The following is a 24800-nucleotide window of genomic DNA, read 5'->3' on the forward strand; positions in this document are numbered from 1 at the left end:
GGCTCCCTCGGCCAATAAAGCGAGATGAGCGCTGCAACCCCAGAGTCGGTCATGACTGGACCTAACCGTCAGGGGGCCCTTTACCTTTTTACCTAGTTAGTCCAACTAGATCAGTATTGTCAACACTGACTTGCAGCAACCCACCAAGGTTTCAGGCAGGAATGATTTCCAGCTTTACCTGGAGACACCAGGGATCGAACCAGGGACCTTTTGCATGCAGCCCTACCCTAAATCTCTTCCCCATCCACCGCCCACCCCCAAACCTGAAGGTTTGCTTTATAGACTCAGAGTTGGCAGGGGTATGATAAGTAATCCACTTTCGTCCCATGCAGTCAGTTGGCAGTGATGTGCCCACAGTCAATGAGGCCGTATGCAAAAAAGCGCTGGGTTCCTGGACTTTTAATAGCTGCACAGAAGAGGAAGTCTGAGCAGGTAAAACTGTGAGCAGAGATAACGAAAGAGGTAAGGGAGACTGGACAAAGAGCTGCAGTGTCCTAAATACAGAACCAAGAAAGTCCGCTACAGTAAAGAGTATTGTGGTATATTAAAAAAAACCCCTAAGGCTGGAGTACAGTCCTCTTCATCAGACGCACAATTATCTTAGTTGATAGCTGGATTTTAAATTTTTTTAATGTGATCAGCAAGGCCAATTAACTGTGTCATCATCAGTTACTGCTGTTCTGAATGGCCACTGTGTGTATCTTGAATATCTGTAGCCCAGAAATGGCAAAGATTGCATCTTTTACATTAGGGGTACTCGACAAATATGGCATTTGCTAATTCCAGAACAAAATGCCCTGACCTGTAGCTCTCAGGCTGGAACCTCAAGATTCACTAACTGGAGCCAGGTGCAAAATATGGGCTTGAGGGGTGTGTGTGTGTAAGGAAGAGCACACCAAATTAAAGGACAGGGTCCCTCTCAGCATATTCTCAGCCAAGGAATCAGTATCAGAACTGAGCTTACACCAAAATCCACTCCAGATCTCCTCCTCCCTTTTTTCATCTCAGCAGCCTAATTTAGAAAGGGGAGAGTTGTGGCTGTTGGCAAACCATTCTGTCAGTTGTTGTTCAGTTGTTTAGTCGTGTCCGACTCTTCGTGACCCATGGACCAGAGCACGCCAGGCACTCCTGTCTTCCACTGCCTCCCGCAGTTTGGTCAAACTTATGCTGGTAGCTTCGAGAACACTGTCCAACCATCTCGTCCTCTGTCGTCCCCTTCTCCTTGTGCCCTCCATCTTTCCCAACATCAGGGTCTTTTCCAGGGAGTCTTCTCTTCTCATGAGGTGGCCAAAGTATTGGAGCCTCAGCTTCACGATCTGTCCTTCCAGTGAGCACTCAGGGCTGATTTCCTTCAGAATGGATAGGTTTGATCTTCTTGCAGTCCATGGGACTCTCAAGAGTCTCCTCCAGCACCATAATTCAAAAGCATCCATTCTTCGGCGATCAGCCTTCTTTATGGCCCAGCTCTCACTTCCATACCTCTCTACTTGAAAAACCATGGCTCTAACTATACAGACCTTTGTTGGCAAGGTGATGTCTCTGCTTTTTAAGATGCTGTCTAGGTTTGTCATTGCTGGTAAATATTCTGCACGCTTCGGGAACTTTTGGGAACATTTCCTTATGCTTGACTTCAGGAGCTGGTGAGACTTCTATGGCTATTTTTGGGATTATAGATCCTTGTTTGCAGTAGCATACCAAATACAACTGCCTGCAAAATTTCCCACACTCACCTATGGAAAACAGATTATTATTCGTGCTGGGTTGTGTGTGGTAGGGAAAAGATGCAATTCCATTATGTCCCAGGCCAGCGTTTCTCAATCTGGACCTCAACCCACTTTCAGATGGGCCTTGGTGCCAAAAGCCCTCCCACTGTTCTATATAGCCTAAAAGCACCAGGTGCCCTACATAGGTAGTACACAGGGATGGAAAACAGGAGTTGAGTAGAAAGAGAGCCTGTGGCAAGCTAAATTGGAGAGGAAGGAAGGACATACAGAGAGAAAAACTAACCAGAAAAGTGGCCTGCTGAGTGCCTGAGTGTGAGGGAAGGAAAAGCCAGGACAAGACTGAAAGAAGCAGAAGAGACAGACAGACTAAGGGACTGGAAAAGGCGAAAGAATGGCAGAATGCAAGTTAACCATCAATAGAAAATGATGTCAGTGATTGTCAGCCTATTAAGGAAGAACCTATGCAAATGTGGACCCTGTTTGTGTGCTACATACCTGGAGTGGGACAAAGGTACAAACCTACTAGCAAGAGGATGACAAATGAAACTGTTAATTGGGCTTTGAACGATTTCCTCATTATCAAAATTGCTTTAGTACTTATATATAGCACACTGATTGCTATATTGGTTGTACACTTGTATGCCAACATAAACCCAAACTAAAGGTGTGTGTGGGTTTATAATTGCCAGTTGGGAAGCCAAACTCCACATCAAATCGGCTATCATTTTTTAACTGCCTGAACCAGAATTTAAGGATGCGCTTGTTACACCTCAGCCTCAAAGCCAAGATCACTGACCTTTTCCCAACAGTACACACCTGCCTGTAGCCCTCGGGATGCTGTTGAAATCCTCCATCTTCCCCAGCCGTGGGTGGATGGGAGTTGTAGTCCAACAACATTTTGAAGGCCACTCAAAAAGGTCTACTCAAACACAGGAAACCACCTGTGCTTAAGCTGCACCACTGGGATGACAATCCATATATTGTCATTTCTTATGAATTACCGTGTTCCAGCTTTGATCCACACTGGCTAAAAGAACGATAAGGCTTTGTTTTAAGGTGGCATCATGTACATAACCTAAGTCAGAGCACGGGGCTATCCAGTTTTAGCATACGTGCTGTCGAAAAGAGCACAGGCCTATCTAGCTCAGTACTGCCTACACTGGCTGGCAGCAGGTCTCAAGAGGGATTTAGAGAGTAGTCTCAACCAGCCCTACCTGGAGATGCCAGGGATTGAATTTGGGGACTTTTTTGCATGCGGAGCATCTGAGGTGAGCTACATGCCAGAAATAAATGTCCCCAGAATATTCCCCAGAAATAAACGTCTCTGGAACGTCTCAGCTGCCTGCATTGTTTACTGCCATTTAATAAAGAGTTGGAGACGTTGTGCTTGCTCGGTTAAAGATACCAGAGAAAAACATAACACAGGTTGACCAACAGCTCAGAATGTGCCTCCGCAACTGCGGAGGGAGAAATTGCAAACCATGCTCTGGTATCGGTTCCTGGGCGTGCACAGACACTGCAAATTAATTCTCTTCTGAGATTTAACTTCTCGAGCATCTTTAAAACAAAAACGAGCTAAGCCATTCCCCAAAGGCAGGCGATTTTCTCAGCGTGAGAAAACGATGAAACAAGCAGCGTCTGGGGCAAACAGATCCAGCTGGAGAGGGTGAAGTCCTGGGGCGCATTTTCCGGGAGGAAAGTGGCAGCCGGGGAGGCTGACTCCTGAGCCAAGCGCCCACAGCCCAGGGCTGCCGGTTTCGAAGAGGGCGGAATGCGAATTGTATAAAGCGGGGGAACTGCCTTCGCTTTTACAAAGTGATTCTGGCCAATCAGCTTCCTCCCCAGAGCTCGCCTAATCCTGCCCAGGAGTGAATGGAGCTCAGTGGCGCGCCCGGCCGGGAGGAAGAAGGAGCGTGAATGCGGGGTTTTCCCCGGGTTTCCTCTCTCTCCGCGCGTGGTCCTTCGCAGGCGCGCCTTTGCTTTGGGGCTCCCAAAGAGAGGCCAAAGGAGCGTCCCCTTAGCAGCCGGGTAAGCCATTCCAGCCTTTGCGAGGGTAAGCCATTCAATTAATTACATATCCGATTTTTTAAAATACTGTTTCGGACAGAATGCTTTTTGTTTCGGGAGATGGGCTGGGGAGCTTTAGCCGAGATCCTTCGTAAAAAGGCAGCAACTTGATCGGATTTTTTTTGGGTTTTCCACATTGCAGCAGGAAAACACGATAGGAATTTCATACAGTATAACGTTTTATTTCGAAACTTCCGAGCCAGTTCCTGCGCTCCGCCCCACCCCATGAGTTTTTCGGAAAGGGTGACTATTAACGGAGCCTGAAACGCTGCAAATAGTTCACGAGGCCAGCCTATTGTCTAGGATTTTTCCCCTTCACGCCTTTGAAAAAAAAAAAGCGGGTCCCTTTTATGGCCTCGTTTGGGCTCCCTTCTCCTTTGGATGCGCGCGACCATTAACTTTTAAACTCCCGAAAGTAGGTGTGGTAATTGACTCGCTCCCTCCGGGAAGAGTTATTTGCAGCTGAATTGAGTGCCTTTCTGGGTTTGCTTTTGCAATCTTCATTCCTCTTCCTCTTCCCTTTTTGAAAAGGAAGAGACCTCCCGCAAAATAACTCTTAAATGCAACTGCAGGGACTTTCACCGCTACCCCCGACTGATCTTTCACCTCGTTTTGCACATTCTCGCGCGTCCCTCCCGGCTTTGTGTCCCTCCCGGCAAAAACGAGCCGATCCAGCTGCCTGTGGCTTCTGGCGAAAATTGCAACGTCGACCCCAAAGGCACCGAGAGGAGCCGCCTCCTCCTTCCTCCTCCAGCCTTAGGGAACGAGACCGATTCCCCCCGCATGATAAAAAAACTTTTGCACAGCCGGGTCTCCCCAGAAGGCCCTCCCCCTGCCCTCTGCTTTTCATTTGAATTGCCTGTTGTGCAAATCTTGCTTTTTCCCTCACTTGCCAACACTTAACGGGAAGGCGAGTGCACTTTCAAGCTTCCTTGCTTAGGCAATCCGACGCATTCTCATTTCTGCGTCGTTGGGGCTATTATACTTTGCAAGCTACCCGGAGCGGGCTAGTTTCTCCCACGCCCCCGACTAAGAGGGCAGGGCGGGGATTTCGCCCCTTCTTCGTTTAGCATTTTATCTTTGGGGGGTGGGATGGGAGTGGGAGCAACGAAACAAGAGAGTTCCCACAGTAACCGTTTTAATCCTTTGCAGCAAAATCGACAAGAGTCCTGGGGCACTGGGGAGAGAGCAACAGAGTCCATTGTAGCATCTGCTATTGTAAGCCAGAGTCCCATAGAGCGCCATTAAAAATAAAAATTGCTGTTCTTTTAAGACGACCTGTGGAGTTTCCATAGTAGTGTCTTGTTTGGCTTGGGAGGAGGAGTTGCTCCCTTGCTTTGCACGTTGGCTGGAATTTGCTGGTTCCTTTGGCAGCCTCTGCTGTCCCCTGCAGGTGGGATCCCAAATGGATCGCATGACCCTCCCCCCTCTTGCAATCTTTTAAATTGCACAGAGACTTCTAATCTGAGTTGTAGGTTCGAGCCCCGCCTTGGGCGAAAACTTCCTGCATTGCAGACGGTTGGACTGGATGATCTGCATGGTCCCTTCCAAGTCTACAATTATATGACTCTTGAAAGAGGATCTAGGTAGCCTGTATGTGTTTAACTCTGCCGCAGCAACATATGAAGAGGTTATTGTAGCACATCCACTCCCACCTTGGGGCTCTCCGAGTGGGTTTTTTTTAAGAACAACAACACAACAATTCCTTCCAACAGTTTGACTTCATCCCCAAAGGTGCACACTCCATTGGTTCCTGAGACAGATGGATGCTAACCAACTGCTCCCACTGGCTTGGGGCTGATAGGAGCCGCAGCCCAATACTTCTGGAGGGTGCCAGGTTGCAGTCTGTGTGCTACTCTCTGGCTAATAATAATGATAATTTATTATTTATACCACGTCCAGTTTCCCCAGCCACTCTGGGCAGCTCTCAAACAAGTATTAAAAACAATACAGCGTTAAATATTAAAAATGTCCCTGAACAGGGCTGCCTTCAGATGTCTTTTAAAGATAGGATAGCTACTTATTTCCTTCACATCTGAAGGGAGGGTGTTCCACAGGGCGGGCGCCACTACCGAGAAGGCCCTCTGTCTGGTTCCCTGTAACCTTACTTCTCGCAATGAGGGAACCACCAGAAGGCCCTCGGCGCTGGATCTCAGTGTCCAGGCTGAACGATGGGGGTGGAGACGCTCCTTCAGGGCTTGCAGACTAAAAATGGGTAACCATCCTTCTAACTTAGCTTTGCAATTAGGGGAGTGTAGGTAACACCTGGGACGCAGGTGGCGCTGTGGGTTAAAGCCTCAGCACCTAGGACTTGCCGATCGAAAGGTCGGCAGTTCGAATCCCTGCGGCGGGGTGCGCTCCCGCTGCTCGGTCCCAGCGCCTGCCAACCTAGCAGTTCGAAAGCACCTCCGGGTGCAAGTAGATAAATAGGGACCGCTTACCAGCGGGAAGGTAAACGTCGTTTCCGTGTGCGGCTCTGGCTCGCCAGATGCAGCTTTGTCACGCTGGCCACGTGACCCGGAAATGTCTCCGGACAGCGCAGGCCCCTGGCCTCTTAAGTGAGATGGGCGCACAACTCCAGAGTCTGTCAAGACTGGACCATACGGGCAGGGGTACCTTTACCTTTACCTTTTAGGTAACACCTGTCCTTTAGTTGTAGCAGCTGATGAGAAGGGACCAGGCCCTGCCTAGCTCTGCTTTAGGCTGTTTACACAAGAGATGTTTCAATTAAGGGCTTTTTTTTCTTTCACTTCTCTTTGCGATCTCCCATACCTGTAATTGAAAAGTTAATTGGCTGGAGTATACAGCTGGGTATTTGGTACTTTCATTATTATGGTTATTTTTTGCTGTTTTCCACACCTGTAATTGAAAAGTTAATTGGCTGGAGTGTACATGAAAGTCTACAATTTGTTGTTTGCGAGTGAATTACGGGACCTGTGAAGAGAGGGGTGGGGAAAACATTTTGAGCACTGGTAAGCCTCTGCTAACTTTGTCAACCTGAATTTACTGGAGGCCTTTTTCTTTTCTTTCCTTTTTTTCCCCCCACAGGTACTTCTCAAGTTGTAAAAAACACACACATTAAACCTCTTCCTTCCCCTCACCCCTGTTGCTAATGGAGGCCGATGACTCTCAGAATATGATGTTGTGCCCATCCTGAGAACAAAAATTTCCATAGTGTGTGTTAATATGGTTGAGAGCCTATAGGGAAGTTTATGCTAAAAAAAAAAAAAGAAGGTACTTTGCTGATTTAGGGACAGTCAGCTTGGGGAACAACATGAAGAGCTTCCTGGAGTGATGGTGAAAGCGAGTGGTTGCTCTGCATTCCATGCCTGTGAAGGCATCAGTAGAGCAAGCCCAAGAATATCTCTGAGGCTCTCCAAGGAGAGGGTGACATTGGGCTTTGAGAACCACGGGCAGCAAGTATAACCTTGCAGGGCCCTTTCATCAAACTGGTCCTCTCCATATGTTGGACTACAACTCCCCTCACTCCTGACCATTGGCTATTATGGTTGGGACTGATGGGAGCTGCAGTCTCAACATTTGCAAAGCTAAGCAGGCTCTGGTATGGTTCCAAACTGTGCCTTCATTATTCACCTTTAGGTGCCAGATGTTCGTTTCTAACCAGGCCTTTGGCTGACTGACATCCAACGCCCTTTTAAAATGTGTTGGGGAGAGGAGAGGGGTGTTATTGGGTTGTTTTTGTTATGTATTTTGTATTTTTGCATTGTGGTTTATATGTTGTAACTGCCCTGAGACCTGCGGGTATAGGGTGGCATGCAGATTTAATAAATAATAATACATTTTTTAAAAAAACAACAACTGAATGTGTTGAGATTTGTGCATTGCAGGGGGTTGGACTAGACAACACTTGGGTGCTTTCCAACCTTACAGTTCTATGATCTGGGGGTGGGTGGGCACCAAGTTGTAGAAGGCTGCATGAGAGGGAAGAGCTGTAGCTCTCTGGTAGAGTACATGTTTTGCAAATAAAAAAGTTCCCGGTTCAATGCCAGGGATTGCCTGGTAGGGCTGCGAAAGACCCCTTCCTTGGAGAGTTGTGGCCAGCCATCAGAGACTGTACTGGGCTGGATTGTGGTTTAAGAAAACCTCCTCTATTCTTAATATTGCTAAAGGCAAGGGTATTTATTGTATATACAAAATGGAATATGTGCAAATAATTCCCTGAAGTGGTGATAAGCAGGGATATATACGCTGATATGATAGCAGAAGTGCAAAATAACTTGCATTATACTTGGAACAGGTTGTAACAAAGCAGTTTATGGCTACACCCAGCCTCTGTTTCCATCCTGTACCATGAATGGGTAGACACTGTATTTAGAAGGCAAAATGTGAATTCAAATCCAAGCCTCGTTAGGTTGCTTATTAAGTCACTGTTGCTTCCATTCCCAGTTGTTACAGCTGTATAGTAAGACTCACTCGAGGGATGACTATGATAAATATTGTTGTGCTGCCCTGCATTTGATGGGATATGATGGTTCTAAAGATGTTCTGCATGTGACGTTAATTATTTATACCTTGCTTATCTGTCTGAGTTTCCCCAGCCATTCTGGGTGGCTTACAGCACATATAAAAACATAGTAAAGTTCCGTGTTTCTCAGCATTGTATATTTCTCATGCGAAAAAAATTAGCATCAGCTTTTGGTAAGAAGAAACAAGCTAATGTGTACATTTAAGCAGCTGCTTTTATTAAGAACACGGCTAAAGACTTCTGTTGTATGATGTTGAATATAGAGCTTAGGGATTGTGGTAATAACTGCTTGAAAAATTAGTTCATTTCCTATAGTAGCCATCTGTTTATGGCAGACACAGACACCTCCCCTCCACCAGTGTTTCCTGCTGTTAAACTTCCTTTATGTATCTTTCACTAAATTAGCCGACAGAGTGATGTGAGCCTGAATGGTTAAAGAGCTCAAAGGTTGAGGGGAGAGCAGAACGTGGAAAAAATGTGAAGGTCGCTGGTCTTTTGTCTAAAATGCTGTAAGTAAGTGGTCTACACTGTTCCTATTATTTTGTGTGTCAGCTGCAATGGTGGGTACCTGTCAAATGTAAAGGTGCAGTCTTGGAACATTTTTTGTTAGAGATAACCCCATAGATGGAGGCTGCCTTGTTGTTGTTTTTTTGCAAACACCTGCCTTGTTGTTTTTTGCAAACAATTTCATTGGTGCTGATAGCATTAAAGATTATTCTGATTATTTGGGTGGGTCTTTGTGTGTGTGTTCTGCTTAGTGCAGTGCTATCTTGACTAAAAGCACATCTATGTTCATATCAACTTAATTATCATTGTATTCCCACAAAAAATCTTCGAATTATGGTATGGTGAGGTGGCGGAGATTAGTCCTCTCCCCTTGCATAACTACAGTTCCCAGGAGTTTTCTGGGGAAGAGAATAACTGTTGCATGAGTTCAGGTTTATGTGTAGTCTTGGAACTTAAGCTTTGGCTTAAGCATAATGGCAGTGGGAACATCTTGCCTTGATAAGAGTCCCATGTAGTTACTCCTTCAAAAAAAGTTTCCCGTATACCATTATCTCTCTGCTCTATCCTCCTACGTTGTAGCTTTGCTAAGAGATTTGGTGTGGTGTGGTAATAAGAAGCTCTCTTGCTTATTGAGTAAGATAAAGGGAAGCTGGGAGATGCTTGGATACTTCTGCATTCCCAGTACAAAAGATAGTGGCTAAACAACTGCATTTAACACAGAGTGGGAGCCCATGGCTCTCTAGCTGCTGCTAGACTGCAGCTCTTGTCCTTCCTTGATCATTGGCTATGCTGCTCGGGGCTGATATGAACTGGAATCCAATAGTATCTGGAGGACCACATGTTCCTCATCCCTGGCGTAGTCGATCTGGAATCCAGTCCTTGCATGGCCACGGATGTGCCTCATTGATTTTAAGTATTTGTTCCTAGGCTGTAGATTACAAATTTCATGAGTATAGCAGTGGCTTCCTTGCATGCAGCTGTTAAGAGGAAGCAAAGTGTGCACTCCTAATGGGGTGGCAAGGGGTGGACTTTGCATCTCTGTAAGGAGCATGGCATGGAAAAGAGACTGCAGACTTTCCTTGCAAGAAATCCCCATCATAGAGATGAAAGGTACTGTTATGAATTGGTTGGTTCACCCCATAATTCCTGGATTTAGTAAAAGTTCAAATTAATCGAGGTTTGATTAAACTTTGGGAAAGCCCCTGGATTTAGTTATGCTGAGGAGTCAAGCCACCTCGGCAGAGTCAGGTGAATGGGCAATTAGTGGAGGACAAAGTCGGTGATGGTCCATTAAGGAAACCACCAGCCCAGACACTGAGGTCCAGCTCCGAGGGTCTTCAGGTGGTTCCCTCCCTGCGAGAAGTGAAGCTACAGGGAACCAGGCAGAGGGCCTTCTTGGTGGTGGCGCCCGCCCTATGGAACGCCCTCGCATCACATGTCAAGGAAATAAACAATTATCTGACTTTTACAAGACATCTGAAGGCAGCCCTGTTTAGGGAAGTTTTTAATGTTTGATGTTTTACTATGCTTTTCATTCTGTTGGGAGTGGCTTGGGAAACCCAGCCAGATGGGTGCGGGTTCAACAATAAATCAACATAGGGCAAGGCTGCCAGGCAAGGGTGATTGGGGCCCCGGGGCCCTCCTTTGCTGGGTACTAGTGGGATGACAGGCTTGAACTAAGAGACACAGTGGATGGCTTTTTGCTGTCCTTTGGATTTAACGCTGCCATTAAGGGGGATGTGAATGCTCCACAATCCCTCCACCCAGGTGCAGGCTGCATATATGTGTAAATAAAACCATATGAAACCATAGTCTCTGTAGTGCCACATTGTCCCCAAAGGGAACACAAATCCTGGGAAGCATGCCTGCAACCCCTGGAATTTCGCACTGCTCGTGGTGATTGGGGTGGTGTGTAATTATATTTTCTCTTCTGCCTGTTCAGCGCTCTGATGTCTTGGAAAGGAAAAGAAAGCAAGTCTCAAGCTGCACTGTATGCTTGACATTGGGTTACGAACAGCATGGAGCTGGGTGCATCAGGAACTATCTAGTTATGTACCGTAATTGGTAGCTGCCACTTGTTTTGTGGATTGAAAACTTTTGGTATAATTAACTGTTCCTTGCTTTCCTGAACTACTGATAATCAGGCCTCCCCACCCCACAACCTTAGAAAATGAGTCAATGAAAATTGACCTTGGTTGCTGGGCAACTTTCTGTTATCAAATGGAATTGGGCTGAATTCCCTTTTGGGACAGGTTTGCAAACTAAAAAGGCCTCTTAAGTAACTGTTGGGTGGCTTGTCTTAAAGCCAGCTTGGATTTGCTGCATCTACAGTTCAATCATTTTCAGTATGCATATTTCCTGTAGGCCGGTTCACACAACAGTTTCTACATGATTCCAGCCTGCTCTTTCCTACTCATGAACACACTGCTGCATATGATGAAACTCATGTGTGAAACACTCTTTGGAGGATTCTTCATATTGGCATGGCTATCTGACATTGCATCCTACATGCTGGCTGCTTTTTGCATGTCATGGTAAGCCCCAATCCTTGGATCCTGTGTCCAAATTGGGGGGGGGGGGGTATGCTTCGCTCCAAATAAAACATGACCTAAAGGTTTGTTCATGGCTTACCAATTGTTCATCTGAATGGCAGTGTGTTTGAATGAAACCAGTCACAATTACTGGCTTGGACATAACAGGTAAACCAGGGTTTGTTGCTGGGTGATCGTTCTTGCTAGCAGGGAGGAGTGAAGCAATCTGTGCATTCATGGCAACCCACTAACCATGGCTTGCTGTGATATGCAAATGTTGCCAGTCTCTTATTGCAGCCTCCACAAAGACTCACAGGTCTGCTTCTGCTTTGGTCAGCAATGCACACAAATCCATCCTCCAAATTTTCAGTTTACAGAGAACTCAAGTCTTGTGTCTATCTGAGCTATGGAACAGGGAGAAACTTGAGGGACAAAGAGATTCTTCATTCTCCTCTCCTGGCCTAGATAACTGTTCCAGTTACAAACTGGATAAGTGAATGGCCTTTACAAAACAAAACTAATGCATGCTGAAAGTGCAGCAAATGACAGAAGCGAAAGTAAGCCTATTGTTGTACGAGTAGCTCCAGATATCAAGTTGTGCGCCTATACACTATAGTGTGCTCTAGCTATTTGAGTTTTAAAAACACCTAAAAGCTATTTGCCAAGTAGTGTAAGTTTGATTGTAATGTAGTTTTGTTTTTCAGGCTTTGTATCGAGTCAGTCTGTTGGTCCAACCAGCCCAGTAGTATCTACTGGCAATAACTCTTGGGTAGAAGCCTTGCAGCTGAATGTTGGGATGATTCAGGACAGGTCCATGAAAGCACTTCTCCATTCAGAGCATGGTTAAACTATGGAACTCCCTCACCCAGGAGACAGTCACCGACCTAAATGGCTTTAAAAGAGGATTAGACAAATTCATGGAGGAGAGGGCACTCAAAGACTGTTGGCTACCATGTCTACCAAGCTCTGCCTTCACAGCTTGAAGTAATAATGCTTTTGGAGACCCATGGAACAGGATGCCAGACAAGATGTGTTATTGGCTCGATCCAATATTGGCTCTATTTATTTTTTAAATTTTTTTTATTAAAGATTTCTTAGTTTACTTTTGTACAGTCATACCTCATGTTATGTTTGCTTCAGGTTGCGTCCCGCGGCGACCCGGAAGTATCGGAAAGGGTTGCTTCTGGGTTTTGCCGCTCGTGCATGCACAGACGCGCAAAATGATGTCATGCACATGCGCAGAAGTGGCAAATTGCGACCCGTGCAGACACGGGTTGCGTTCTTTTCAGGTTGCGAACGGGCCTCTGGAACGGATCCTGTTTGCAACCAGAGATACCACTGTACGTCGTTTGTCTCTTTTTTCAGGTTGTTTTCTACAGATCAGTTTCGTTTGATGTGAGACGTTAGTGGTTCAATATTGGCTCTTTCTTGACACCTAACTGATCCTTCTAACTGGAGGTGCTGTGTTTCATCCCTGCTTGCAAAGCTCTAAAACTGAGCTATGGGAGGCTTATAGGATGCTTTGTTTGTCAATTACTGGCTACGTGTGCTTTTTGTTCCAAAGCTGTAGTTCTAAGAAAAAATCTGGCCAGCAGCCTTCATTTAGTGCCCAGCGGGTGGGCCTGCAACTGGCTGGTATCGTTGAGGTTCATTTGATGTCCAGGTTGAGCGAATCTGCTGTTTTCCACAGGCAAAGTTTGTTCTGAGCTAAGGCACCAGTGAAGTAATCTGTAGGCCAGAAGACACAAGCTAGGCTTGCAAGTTTCAATGTGCTGTAAAAGCTGAGCTCCGCACACAGAAGTGGGTGTATGCCAGCAGCTTGGTATGTAATGGGTGTTAACACTGACTAACTTTTTCCTGTGACCATCACATGCTCATGTAAAAATAAGTGCTGAGGAGTGAAGCTAGGGCTGGTTGAGTAATGCTTCTATAGATGGCTAAATGTGTGGCTAATGTGTGAGAGACACACAGAGACGACCCTGGGATGGGGTTGCGGACATTAGAAACCTGAAAACTATAAACTATATTGCAACCTTTTTCGTCTGAAGACACTTTTGAAGTAAAGGTGTCAAATAAAACACTATGGAATCTAGTTTTCTGTGTTAAACCATTCAGCATGAATTTGTTAATTTCTTAAATTTATATCCAGGCTTTCTTCTGTTGTGGAACCCAAGACACCACATATGGTAATCCAGGCAGTCACCTGTCCAGGCACTGCTTACCATTAGCAAGCTGGTTGCCTCATTTGCCTTCAGATTACGCTCTGGGGCAAAGTCTAGCTTCCAGTCTTGCATTGCACATTTTAATGCAAGAGTAATATGCAAACCAGCTTGCATGGTAATCCCACTCAGGTACTCAGTTACACAGTCAGTAGGTGACTGCTTGGGCAAATTGGGAGAAGCATCCAGAAAGGTCAAATAGGGGGTGGGTAATATTCCATTCTTCAAGATGTATAAAAGGTTGCACATTGAGGGCACAAAAATGCATCAGTCAATGGTGTGAGGATGAAAACTGATAGTTTTAAAGGTTATAGGGAGTGCAAGGGAGGAAGTGAAGCCTTTTCAAATCGGACTTGCTTCCTGGAATTGCACATTGTGTGCCTTGTGGCTTTCTACACTTACACTTTAAAAGACTTTAAAAACCACTTCTACCTTGACAGTTTTCTCATGGTTTCCTTCATGTGTCATTACATTAAGGTAAAGGTAAAGGTACCCCTGCCCGTACGGGCCAGTCTTGACAGACTCTGGGGTTGTGCGCCCATCTCACTCAAGGGGCCAGGGGCCAGCGCTGTCCGGAGACACTTCCGGGTCACGTGGCCAGCGTGACATCGCTGCTCTGGCGAGCCAGAGCCGCACACGGAAACGCCGTTTACCTTCCCGCTGGTAAGCGGTCCCTATTTATCTACTTGCACCCGGAGGTGCTTTCGAACTGCTAGGTTGGCAGGCGCTGGGACCGAGCAGCGGGAGCGCACCCCGCCGCAGGGATTCGAACCGCCGACCTTTCGATCGGCAAGTCCTAGGTGCTGAGGCTTTAACCCACAGCGCCACCTGCGTCCCTCCGTCATTACATTACTATTCCATTAATCCACCTGGATGCAAGGCACGCTGTCAGAAATTGTTACATACAGAAGCTTTCCATGCCCTGACACTTGCGTAACTGTTGCATGACACAGTGCATTTGCAAAGGCAACAAAGCTCAGCCCGATATTTAATGAAATATTGTACTTTTGATCAGAGGGTGTATTTTTTTGTGATTGAAGTACAACTTGTACCAAAGGGATGTTTGTAATGGACTAGAAACTGGGCGTGTGTACATATTTCATTAAAAAGCCCTTTAATTATAACTGGAATCCGAACACCTGGGGGGAAAAAAATCTTTGCTTTTGGCAATAAAGTATGCGCTTAAGTGTAAGCACTGAAAATATTTTAACAAGAAATAGTGAATGTGCATTGCCGTAGAACTTTCATATTTCTGATTTAAGACATTTTCACTATTCTTACTCTCTATTTAAAGAACAGCTTATACAACTCCTGCAAGAAAAAGAGCGTTCTCCAATAAATGCCACTAGGATGGCATTCTGAACACTTTAAATATTAGAGCCCTCTCTTTGCTACCCGTGTCATCCTTGGAGGAAGGGTGGAGATTAAAAAGTACCAGCATTTCTAACTTTGTTTTGAATTGATGCATGTAGTCCAAACTGATAATCGTTTATACCTCTCCTGGGGATAAATGGGCAAGCTGCCTTGACTGCCTAGAGGGAGAATTCTGGATTAGGCAAGATCTTTAGTCTGATCTAGTAGGGCAGTTCTTACATTTTAAAAAAAGACTACTTGTTGCCAGAAGAAAATCTGAGCAAACCTTTTGTCATTACGCCTTTCCATTTCCTTCTCTGCCTCCTGGTTCCCCCAAACCCTCCATGCACGTTTAGTTACCCTCAACAAGTTTCATGGTCAGAAAGCTTATCTTCCAGCCCAATCTCCCCTGCTGCATTGCGAGTATAAATATGGGAGAATCCTAGGTATACCATCAAGAGTTATTTGGAGAGCTGCTGGGATCCTAGTGTTGGGATTATTTGGGCCTTCCAAGATGCATTGTTATTGGGCATGAGGAGTAAAATCACAATGGATTTTGTGCTTATTAATGTCCTACTTTGCTGGCACTAGTCATCAGCATGACTTGTAGTGTGGAGATGCGCCATTTTGGGGAAGGATGTAAAAACCACGAGTGCTTGAGTAGAAGTATACCACAACAGTAGCATGCAGCTGAAATAACTGGTACTTGCCTGCGCTGTGTTAAGAAGGGAATCTGACAGTGGTTTTCAAACAGTGTTCTGAGATGTGCTAGATCTGAGGCCCTGAAGGCTTGGCCAGTGCCCCACAAGAACTGAATATGCTCCCTAGCCCACAACATTCCCCTAAATCTTCTGAGAATTGTAGGGGCTTGTTGGCAGAAAAAATTGGGTGGGGGTGAGCATCACTGGAAGATGAACTTGTTTAATTAATTAGCAACTGGGATAAGAAGAGAGTTACCCTGGCAATCCAGATAGATTGGGCAAAATAACGTTGCTTCTCTTTCCGCCCCAGCCCCCCAATAACTTAGGGCTGCTTTCTAGCATTTATTTTTTTTAGCATGCAGGCTGAAACGAACCTTGTCTAGGCAGTTGCTGAGTGTTTCATTTGTTTGTGTAATTTTATGTAACCAAAATAATAGAGCTTGACTCGTGCTGCGGAAAGTGCTGATTTCAATTGTGTTAAAAAAAACTGCTTCTGCAGCTTTTCTCCCTCCTGTTGCACACCACAAGCTGCAAACCTTGGCTACGTCTGTCTAAGTTGTTAATCATAGCACAGGCCATCTACCAGGAAAAAAAACCAAACGGTTCCCTTTCCGCTAGGAGGGTAAATACCATGTGCTGGTTGTGTTCAGCTGGAGCACCTCAAGACTGCTTCAGGCCAGCTGCATCTCACACGATGCCTGAATTTCTTTGAACCGAGACAAAGATCCTGTACTCCTCTTACTATAAATCTGAAATTATAAGGCATTTTGGCTGTTGCAAGTTCTGCAAGCAATTCCCTTTCTTGCTAAACCTCTACCGAGGAATGGTTAAATAACAGCTGTGATGAATATTATTTGGAATATAATGCTTGTCTGTTATGGGTTGGCCACCCATGGTTTAATTAAACTACTTCACAGATAACGTTCCAAACAACTACTGTACAGGAATTTGTGAATTACTTGTGAGAGGAGACCAAGCTGAACTCTTTAATTTGGCCTAGAGTTGTGGTTCCCAACGTGGGGCACACACCCAACATGGGGGCAATTCGTGAATGAGTTAAACCAAGTTAATGGCCTTTTAGGATTCCTCCACATGAACAGGAGTTCACTTTTTGAATATTAAGTATTATGTGTCACGGGGATTTTAGAGATGCTTAGGCGGGGCATGGCAAAAAAGAAAGAAAGTTGGAAACCAGAGATGCCTGGCTGTAAGCCTGCCCTGCTTGTACATCGAATATGCACTCTAATGCACAATACAGTAGTTGCTGTGCATTGCTTTTAAATTCAAAATTGTGTTTCTAGCCACCGTGAGGCTGAGAGTTCTGCAGCTTTGGCTTATAGGAAGACAGGCTTTCCCCCTGTATTTCTTTCTAGTTTTGTTTCTCCTGTCACAAAGGGCTCTTTCACATTGCCTCAGGTTTTGGGGAAGAGTAATACAGGTGTGGATTCCTGCTTCACCACATTACCAAGCCACAGTGCGGTCAGTGACTTGCAGGTTGTTTCGGTTGGTAGCCCTGAGCTTCACTGACGGGACAGTGGTTACACACGTACAATGCTGTTTTGCATGACTTCTGCTTTCATATTTGTTAAGGGGCTTTTGTGGTTTTTTAGGCAGGGGGATCGGAGTCCTGATCATGAGATATATTCAAAGTCAAAGTGGTTTAAAACACTGAGAGGGCAGAGGAATAGAGTCCCCTGTCTATCTTGCCTATCTCACACACAGGCACACTCACTCTGAAATGGTAGTTAGGGCCTCTCATGGACCCAAATGGAGACCAAAAGTAGCTTTAACTGGACCCTAGCAAACAGATTATAGTGAAACTGCTATTTCAGAGGCGACTGCTTTATTAAATTTCTGGCCTTGTGACGTAGCAATCAGTCTGATAGGGTGATTAGCAATAAAGTTAGCATGGTGCTTTATAGATGTTATTTTTCAAATTGTCACAGTACAGTGCTTTATGCTTCATTTGGGAAAAACTGGGTAGTGATAGAGATCAGATCTTGCAGTGTGGAGAATGAGTGAAGAAAACGCTTGTCTGCCTGCCTTGTGATTACCTTCAGGTGTGGTAATAAAAGGCTCTTGTTTTTGTGGGTGGCGGCGGCTATGAACATGCTTCCTGTGTCTGAACAAATGCTGCTTTTTTTTGAAGAGCTAGCGCATGCAATGGAGATGGAAGAAGGGCCTGAGATTCAAATTTCACTTTTCTTTCCCCTCCCCCACTTGGACTGTTTATGGAAGCAGGCAGGCGACTGTTTCTCCTCAGAAAGCGTTATGGCCGCCTCAGCCCTTCTCACTGAAGTGCGTCTCTCCTCCGGCAGCCTGAGGGAAATTTAGGAGAGACGGGGGCATTGCTGTCACCTCTTCGCCCCTGAGGCCACTGTCCCCAGTCCTCACACAGAAGGCTGGCTTTTATATGTGCCTTTTAAACAACCAAATCTCTTGCTAGCCATTGGCTTCAAATGGTATCTTAGAGCTGCACCCTGGGCAAAGAAAGAGTTCCTTGCTTACCACACTGGGCTTCCTGCTTTTAGGTATTCTGTTATTTAGTTAGTTAATCTTGCCCAAGGCAACCCAAAACAACCAGACAGAACCCCCAGTCCCGTCCCCCAACACACATAAGTACATTAAAACCAAGAGGAAAAATTAATAAAAGCATCCCTGCCCACATAGGTTAACAGCCCTGCTGCCTTCAGATAAATTCATTTTAGACAACCCATTTGGGACTCCACTCAACAGATTTTAATCCTAATAGGCCTGGGAAGGGATGAATTTTCCTAGGAGGTCACAGTTGGGGGGACAGTTGTCCCCTGTTGAAGCACAGGGCGTCTGATTTTGGGGAGCAGAGGGCCGGCTGAAGACAGCACAAGGGTTTAGCTCCATTTATGACCTCCATTGCATCCAAACATACAGACGGTGTTTGTAATTAAACAGCAAACTATGGCACAAACAAAAACCACGTTCTTTCTCAGTACAGGGCCATTTTTAATGCTTCGTGACCAGAAACCTAAGTACTTCTGCTGGTTTCTGCAAGTTCTGGATCTACTAAATCTCATTTTAATGACTCAACCACTGTAGAATTACATTGGGACAATTGAAGATTTTTTTTTAATGCAGCCTTATGAAAGATGCTATTTCTTTCTTTTCCTTGTAAACATCTGCTTGAGGCAATCTTCCCGCCCCCTCCTCAGATTTAAGTCCTGTACTGAAAAAGCTTTTATGGGTGCATGCTGAATAGGATAGCAGAGTACCTGACACATGGATATTTTAATTTCTGGAGTGCCTGTTAATATGTCCACGGGTTGAGAAATACTACTTGCATTTTTCCAGCATGCTGTCAGGTTTCCCTTGAAATTACACATACACTCAAATAGGCCTGGACGATACATCAACATTTTATCACCCAGGACTGGTATGAGGAGCAGACAGTGATGTTGGCTTCACTCAGCAGTATATCGCTGGTGAAACCACCATACCATTCTGCCCTCATACTGCACAGAGGGAGAAATTTGGTATATTGCCAGATTGCGATGTTTGGCTGGTGATGATGAAAAGCTGGTATCGCCGAGCCCTACACTCAAAACGCCATGTAAGGCTGAAAGTTGGCAAAGAAATGTACATACCAGGAATACTTCATTTTTCATTGTCTCGACAATGTCAGAATATCATTTAAATACTACATGTCTTATTCGTGAAAATGGTGTAAACTGGTCTTGTAAATTAGCAAAGAATGAGCGCCTATTCTTTCTAGACCAGAGGTTCTCAAAACACTGCTCTGAGCTCCATTCAGGTGATCTGCAGAAAGGCTGCAGAACGCTTTAATATATGTGCACTTATATATCATTTGGAGGAGGGTTTGCAGAGCTAAAGCAATGATAGGTGTTTGAAGATATTTCCTTCTGAGATCCAGGCTGGTCTGCAAGCTTGGGCAAGCTGCTCTTTCTGCTCCCCCTATCTGCAATATTGGGATAATATTGACTTGCCAAGGAGAACTATTAAGAATTAATGAGAATTTGTCTGAAGTGAACCATTGAACTTCAATATAAATGTTCTGTAATGCGATGAAATTCTGTGTACTTGATTACTGCATATCAGATAGTCAAGAACGTATGACTGCAGCAGTTTGATGTTTGATTCCCCAATTTCCATCAACCCCAGCCCGCATGGCCAGCGGTCAGGTATGATGTAAGTTGTAGTCTAGCAACCTTTGGAGGACCACAAGTTCCCCACCCCTGGTTTCTGGAATGGCATGGAATCCAGCCATGCATGGGGAAGTGGAAGTGTCTGTTTGATACAAATAAGTCCAAAATTTGAGTAATTATCCTTCACCTGTTGCGTTTTTGTATTTTTAGGGGTCTTCTCTGGGATTATAACTGTGATTTAAAATGTAATAACATTTGGCTAAAGTATTTTCTTTCGTATATTTTGCAGATGTCTTAAGCCGTGAGAACAAATGCAAGGTAATTCTTTGATCAGCTAAAGATGCAGCAGAGCAAAGACTATATTCAGCCTGAGGTGCTGTTGTCCAGACTCTACTTCACACCTTCCATTCCAGCAAAACAACTTTTGAAGCAAGATGACTTATAAAAGTTGGCGTATGAGGATTTTATTAAGGCTGCTGTCCAAAATAAATATTCATCTACGATGAACACTTCCCCTGAAGCAGAGACTGTGAACTCTTTTGCGAAAACAAGAACTCTGTTTAAAAATAAAGATCCTTAACTGTAGTTGGACATAAGAAGAGTGCATCAGAATGTACATTAATCATAGAAGAGTAAGAAAATGCCAATTTGTACAGCTATTTGCCACTTGTTTTGTGCTGTCTCTCATGGTTTTTTGGGGACCACTTGACAATAGTATTGTGAGCCACATGAAGTCTTACTCTTATAGATACCTCATAAATAGCTATGATTTTGTGAATGAAAGCTTATCTATCAGTAAGGACTTGGATAGGGTAGCAGGCTGTCAATACTTGATCAACCACAAGGAGAAATGTCAGAAGCAAGATGTTCTGCTGCTGCTGCTTGTGAAGTCTTCACCTGAGAACCGTCACCGGAGAGACTCTATTCGGAAAACGTGGGGTAATGAAAGGTACGTCCGTTACTATCTTCAGGCCAACATAAAGACCCTGTTTGTGTTGGGGCAGCCAAGAAACCTTACAGACAGAGACTATATGCAAATGAGGCTTCAAACAGAAGACAAGTTTTACGGCGACCTGATTCAAGGAGACTTCTTAGATACTTTCTACAACCTTACCCACAAATTACTCATGCAGTTTAGCTGGGTAAATAAGTTCTGTCCTCACGCCAAGTTTGTTATGTCAGCAGATGATGACATTTTCATCCACATGCCAAATCTTGTTGCATACCTCCAAAATTTAGCACAAGTTGGTGTTCAGAATTTTTGGATTGGACGTGTCCATCGTGGAGCACCTCCCATAAGAGACAAGAAAAGCAAATACTACGTTCCCTATGAAATGTATCCCTGGCCTGCGTATCCGGATTACACAGCAGGAGCTGCGTATGTAATATCGAGTGACGTAGCAGCTAAAGTATATGCAGCCTCGCAGACTCTTAATTCAAGCCTTTACATCGATGATGTTTTCATGGGTCTCTGTGCCAACAAAATGGGAATTGAACCACAACACCATCCCTTTTTTTCTGGGGAAGGGAGGGCTCCATATCACCCATGCATTTACAACAAAATGATGACTTCTCATGGACATGTAGAAGACCTTCGCTACCTTTGGAAGCAGGCTACGGATCCAAAAGTGAAAAACATTTCCTCTGGAGTTTTGGGTAAAATATATTGTAGAATGGTTAATGTTATGCTTCTTTGCAGATTAGACTATCAGGACACATATCCCTGTGTTGCTGCATTTTCCTAATACTTGAATAGACTTGTTGAGCCAAAAATCTGAAATCTCCAGCTCTTTTCTCCCTTGACACATGAAAAATGAACATAAAATATTATGTGAAAACTTTAAATGTGAATGTTTGCCTATATCCCACACTAATCTAATGGCTTCAACAAAGTTTTCTTGGCTCTATTGAACCATTTGCTCCCATATGTTAGAGTGTATTTGTCCAAGAGACTTAAAGAACTGGCTAGATATTGCTGAAAACTGTATGTTTACACTTCCAATTCTAAACTAGCTGTAATTACCATATGGAATTGAATTTGGAAATCAGATTATTTGAAAACCATGTACATCTTCTGTTTATAATACGATTTGGAAAGAGCAGGTAAAGTAGGCAGCTCAGATAAATGCAATGATGAAAGTATTGATGTACTAGTTAAATAATGTTTTCTCCCCCACTCCAATGCTGTATGTCTTATCAATCCAATGGCACTATGCCTGTTACCACTACCATCACAGTCCATCACAGTGATAATTCAGTCCTAACTTTAGAAACCTTGATCCTATACAAGTGGTGCTCATGCTGGCTTCAAGCACTGGTTCAAATGAATCCTGAAAAACTTAATCTCTATTTCAAAATTTTGTAAAACAACTAAAAAAAGGTGTAAAATCTTGCAACCAAAGCACTGATCTCTGAACAAAAAAAAACACACTTAATTATTCCTCGCCTTCCAGTTGGTCTTCACTGCAAATATATTATCATCCTCTTCACTTTCGTTAAACTTAATCAGCAGGAGACACTGTTTTATCTGAAAGTGTAGGATTACACAGCACAAGAGTGGCTTCTAAAGTTCAGAAAGGTGTAAAACACACCAATCCATGAGTAAATTCCCCACCCATTCATGTTTTAAGGGACTTTGCAGTCTCTGAATCCAAAACAGAAAATGCGTAAGTTCTGCTAGTGCAAGAACGTTTGCCCGCAGAATGGACTCCCCCTCCCTCTCCTCTCTGCCCCCTAAATAAGTTGTAAGAGTTCCCTCAAACTTCTGGAGCAAATTTGGGGGACATGGGGAAAGAAGAGGGAGTGGAAGCTGTTTCTTAGTTGTATGCTGTCCTGTTTTACAGCAGGGATGGTGAACCTCTGACTCTCCAGATATGGGACTACAACTCCCATCATCCCTAACCATTGGCCATGCCAGTTAGACTACAGCTGTTGAAAGTTGTAGTTCAACAACATCTGGAGGCGCACATGTTCCCCAGTGCTGTTTTACAGGGTGGGTTGGAACTGAATTTATTTGCTTGCACCTACCATGCCGCATAAGGTTCTAGGCAAAAGGGTTTGCATAGTTTGGGTAGGGGAGAATCTGGGCCATCTCTCCTCATCGCCCTCTTCCCCCAGGCTACTGGCTTTGCTTTAAAATCCAAATTATATACAATGTAGGGCTAATGGAGCATGGATTTTTATTGGTGTTTGATTTCTATATTGCTATAACCAGTTTCAAACAGACATCCCATTGACAGCTAGCTTAATGCCATCCAATAACAGTCGAAATATACTTAAGAGTTTGGGTCTTGTTAGCAGGCCTTTGCTTTGTCTGAAGTGCTAGTCCAGTGACCACAAGATTTAAGGCCTAATGTATAGCTAGCACCTAAAACTTACGTTGACTGTTGGAAGTGCTGTATGTGTTTTGTGTTTTACAGCAGGTATGTTCTGCTTTTAAAAGTATTTATTAGCTAGCTTTAAAGGGACATGGAGATGGTTTCGTACTACTTTAGCTTGCAGAAGAATGTCTAACAATTTAAAGAAGTTATGAAGGCACTCTTTCCAGGAAAAGAGAGCTCGACATTTTCTTATCCTTCTGGGTTCTGAACATTGATTGTCTTTATATATTTGAAACTGGAAATTCTTGAGTTTGCCAGTGCTTCAGATGCAAGGTTTTTAGACTTTTATTTTTCCACTTCACAGGTAAAATTGCTTCAGCCTGAATGGTAACTTCAGGTACTAGTTTTGACACTGTTGCACAAAAGTGTTTATTTAAAGCAGTTACTTGTTTGGTTTGCAGCTATTTGATATGATTTTTTTTTTTAATTACAGAAATGACTATTTATTCATAACACCTTTGCTCTGTATCACGTTTTGTAAAATACTTGTTTTCAATAAACAATTTTGTGTTATTTTGTAAATGTGTTCTACTTTGATATCTGAAGTCACTGAGGATACAATCTTAAGGCTCCATCTGCTGGGATGAGCAGAATTGGGAACCAGCGGATCTCTGGCCCACCTGGAAGGTCACCATCTTACGGTAACTCCCACAACCTGGTTTAGCAGAAGATAGGCTGGGGTATGTCCCAGATTAGCTAGCGTTTTAAACCAGGGGTCGGAAAGGTTTATCTTGCCTGGGCCAGATCGGTCCTGTGGAGATCCCTCCATGGGCCGGATCGCATGCATGCCCACGATTTTCAGCATCTGTGTCTGCACAGACACGACTTCTGGCGCCGCGGAAGCGATTCCCTGTGCCGCGGAAGCGATTCCCTGCGCCGCGCCGGTTTAGCGCAGTGCTTGAGTTGGCAACTCGGTTCGGGGGCGGATTATGGGCTGGTCAAACGACCTCCGCGGGTTGCTTCTGGCCCATGGGCCTTAGGTTGCTGACCCCTGTTTTAAACCAGCATAAGCCCTGAAAAGGCGTATGGCAATGATGGGATCCTAAGGCCATTCAGCATAGTCACACAAGTTGGGAACACAGTTTAAGTTAAGCTGGTTTAAAAGCATAGAGTAACTCAATCTATTTAAAGGCTTGCTTTCCCCCCAGCAGGTTCCAATCTTCCACTGAATTGTGCACATACCTAAAGTCCTCACGTATCAGGAGATATACACTTTCCAGCAGACTGGAAAGTGTATATCAAAACATTGTCTGGGTCCTTTCACTTGGTCCTGTGGCAGAAATGTGACCTTTAGTGAGAGATTATCTTACTTCCTGGTTTAGGAAATTGCACTCCAGAATGGTGGTGGGAGAAAGATCTGGTTTCCATCTCTGAAATGGAATTAACCATTAACCACCTTTACTGTGTAAGCTACCAGTCGGTTGTGCAAAGGCAAAGAGATGTTTTTTACTAATAACGTATAGAATTTACCAAATCTAGATGTGTTAAACTTCAAAATTAAATCTTTCCCACTCTTACTTGCATGCAAGAGGATTATCAGTTTTTGCAGTGTGCTTTGTGCAATACTAAATGTCACAAATACCAGAGAAACGTCATTTGAAAAAGTCATATTTGTTTATGACAGATTTTATTATTTTACTATTTTCTTACATGCTAAGTAAAAGTGAAACTTAACTCTTCCAAGAGAGGATGA

The 24800-nt window shown here is 44.4% G+C and overlaps 2 protein-coding genes across 9 annotated transcripts in view; one reads left to right on the plus strand and one right to left on the minus strand.

Moving 5' to 3' along the window:
* Positions 1-24800, minus strand: part of MCF2L2 (MCF.2 cell line derived transforming sequence-like 2) — a 207151-nt gene that overhangs the window by 103160 nt on the left and 79191 nt on the right. The gene's annotated exons all lie outside the window — the stretch shown is intronic.
* On the plus strand, positions 17104-23629 carry B3GNT5 (UDP-GlcNAc:betaGal beta-1,3-N-acetylglucosaminyltransferase 5). Of its 3 annotated transcripts, none has more exons than XM_083739842.1 (2): positions 17104-18138; positions 20034-23629. In XM_083739842.1, exon 2 carries the CDS (start codon positions 20339-20341, stop codon positions 21470-21472), a length of 1134 nt encoding a protein of 377 aa, XP_083595968.1. In that variant the 5' UTR covers positions 17104-18138; positions 20034-20338; the 3' UTR covers positions 21473-23629. The 3 variants fall into 3 exon arrangements, with proteins under 3 accessions (XP_083595968.1, XP_083595967.1, XP_083595969.1); XM_083739841.1 differs by having other exon boundaries at positions 17104-18119; positions 20017-23629; XM_083739843.1 differs by having other exon boundaries at positions 17104-17650; positions 20017-23629.

Source organism: Podarcis gaigeae (assembly GCF_964106915.1).
Source record: "Podarcis gaigeae genome assembly, chromosome: 5".
Classification (NCBI taxonomy): domain Eukaryota; kingdom Metazoa; phylum Chordata; class Lepidosauria; order Squamata; family Lacertidae; genus Podarcis; species Podarcis gaigeae.

Excerpts from the sequence above, each read along its gene's own strand:
- B3GNT5 (XM_083739842.1), top strand. The coding sequence starts at position 20,339 with ATGTACATTAATCATAGAAGAGTAAGAAAATGCCAATTTGTACAGCTA.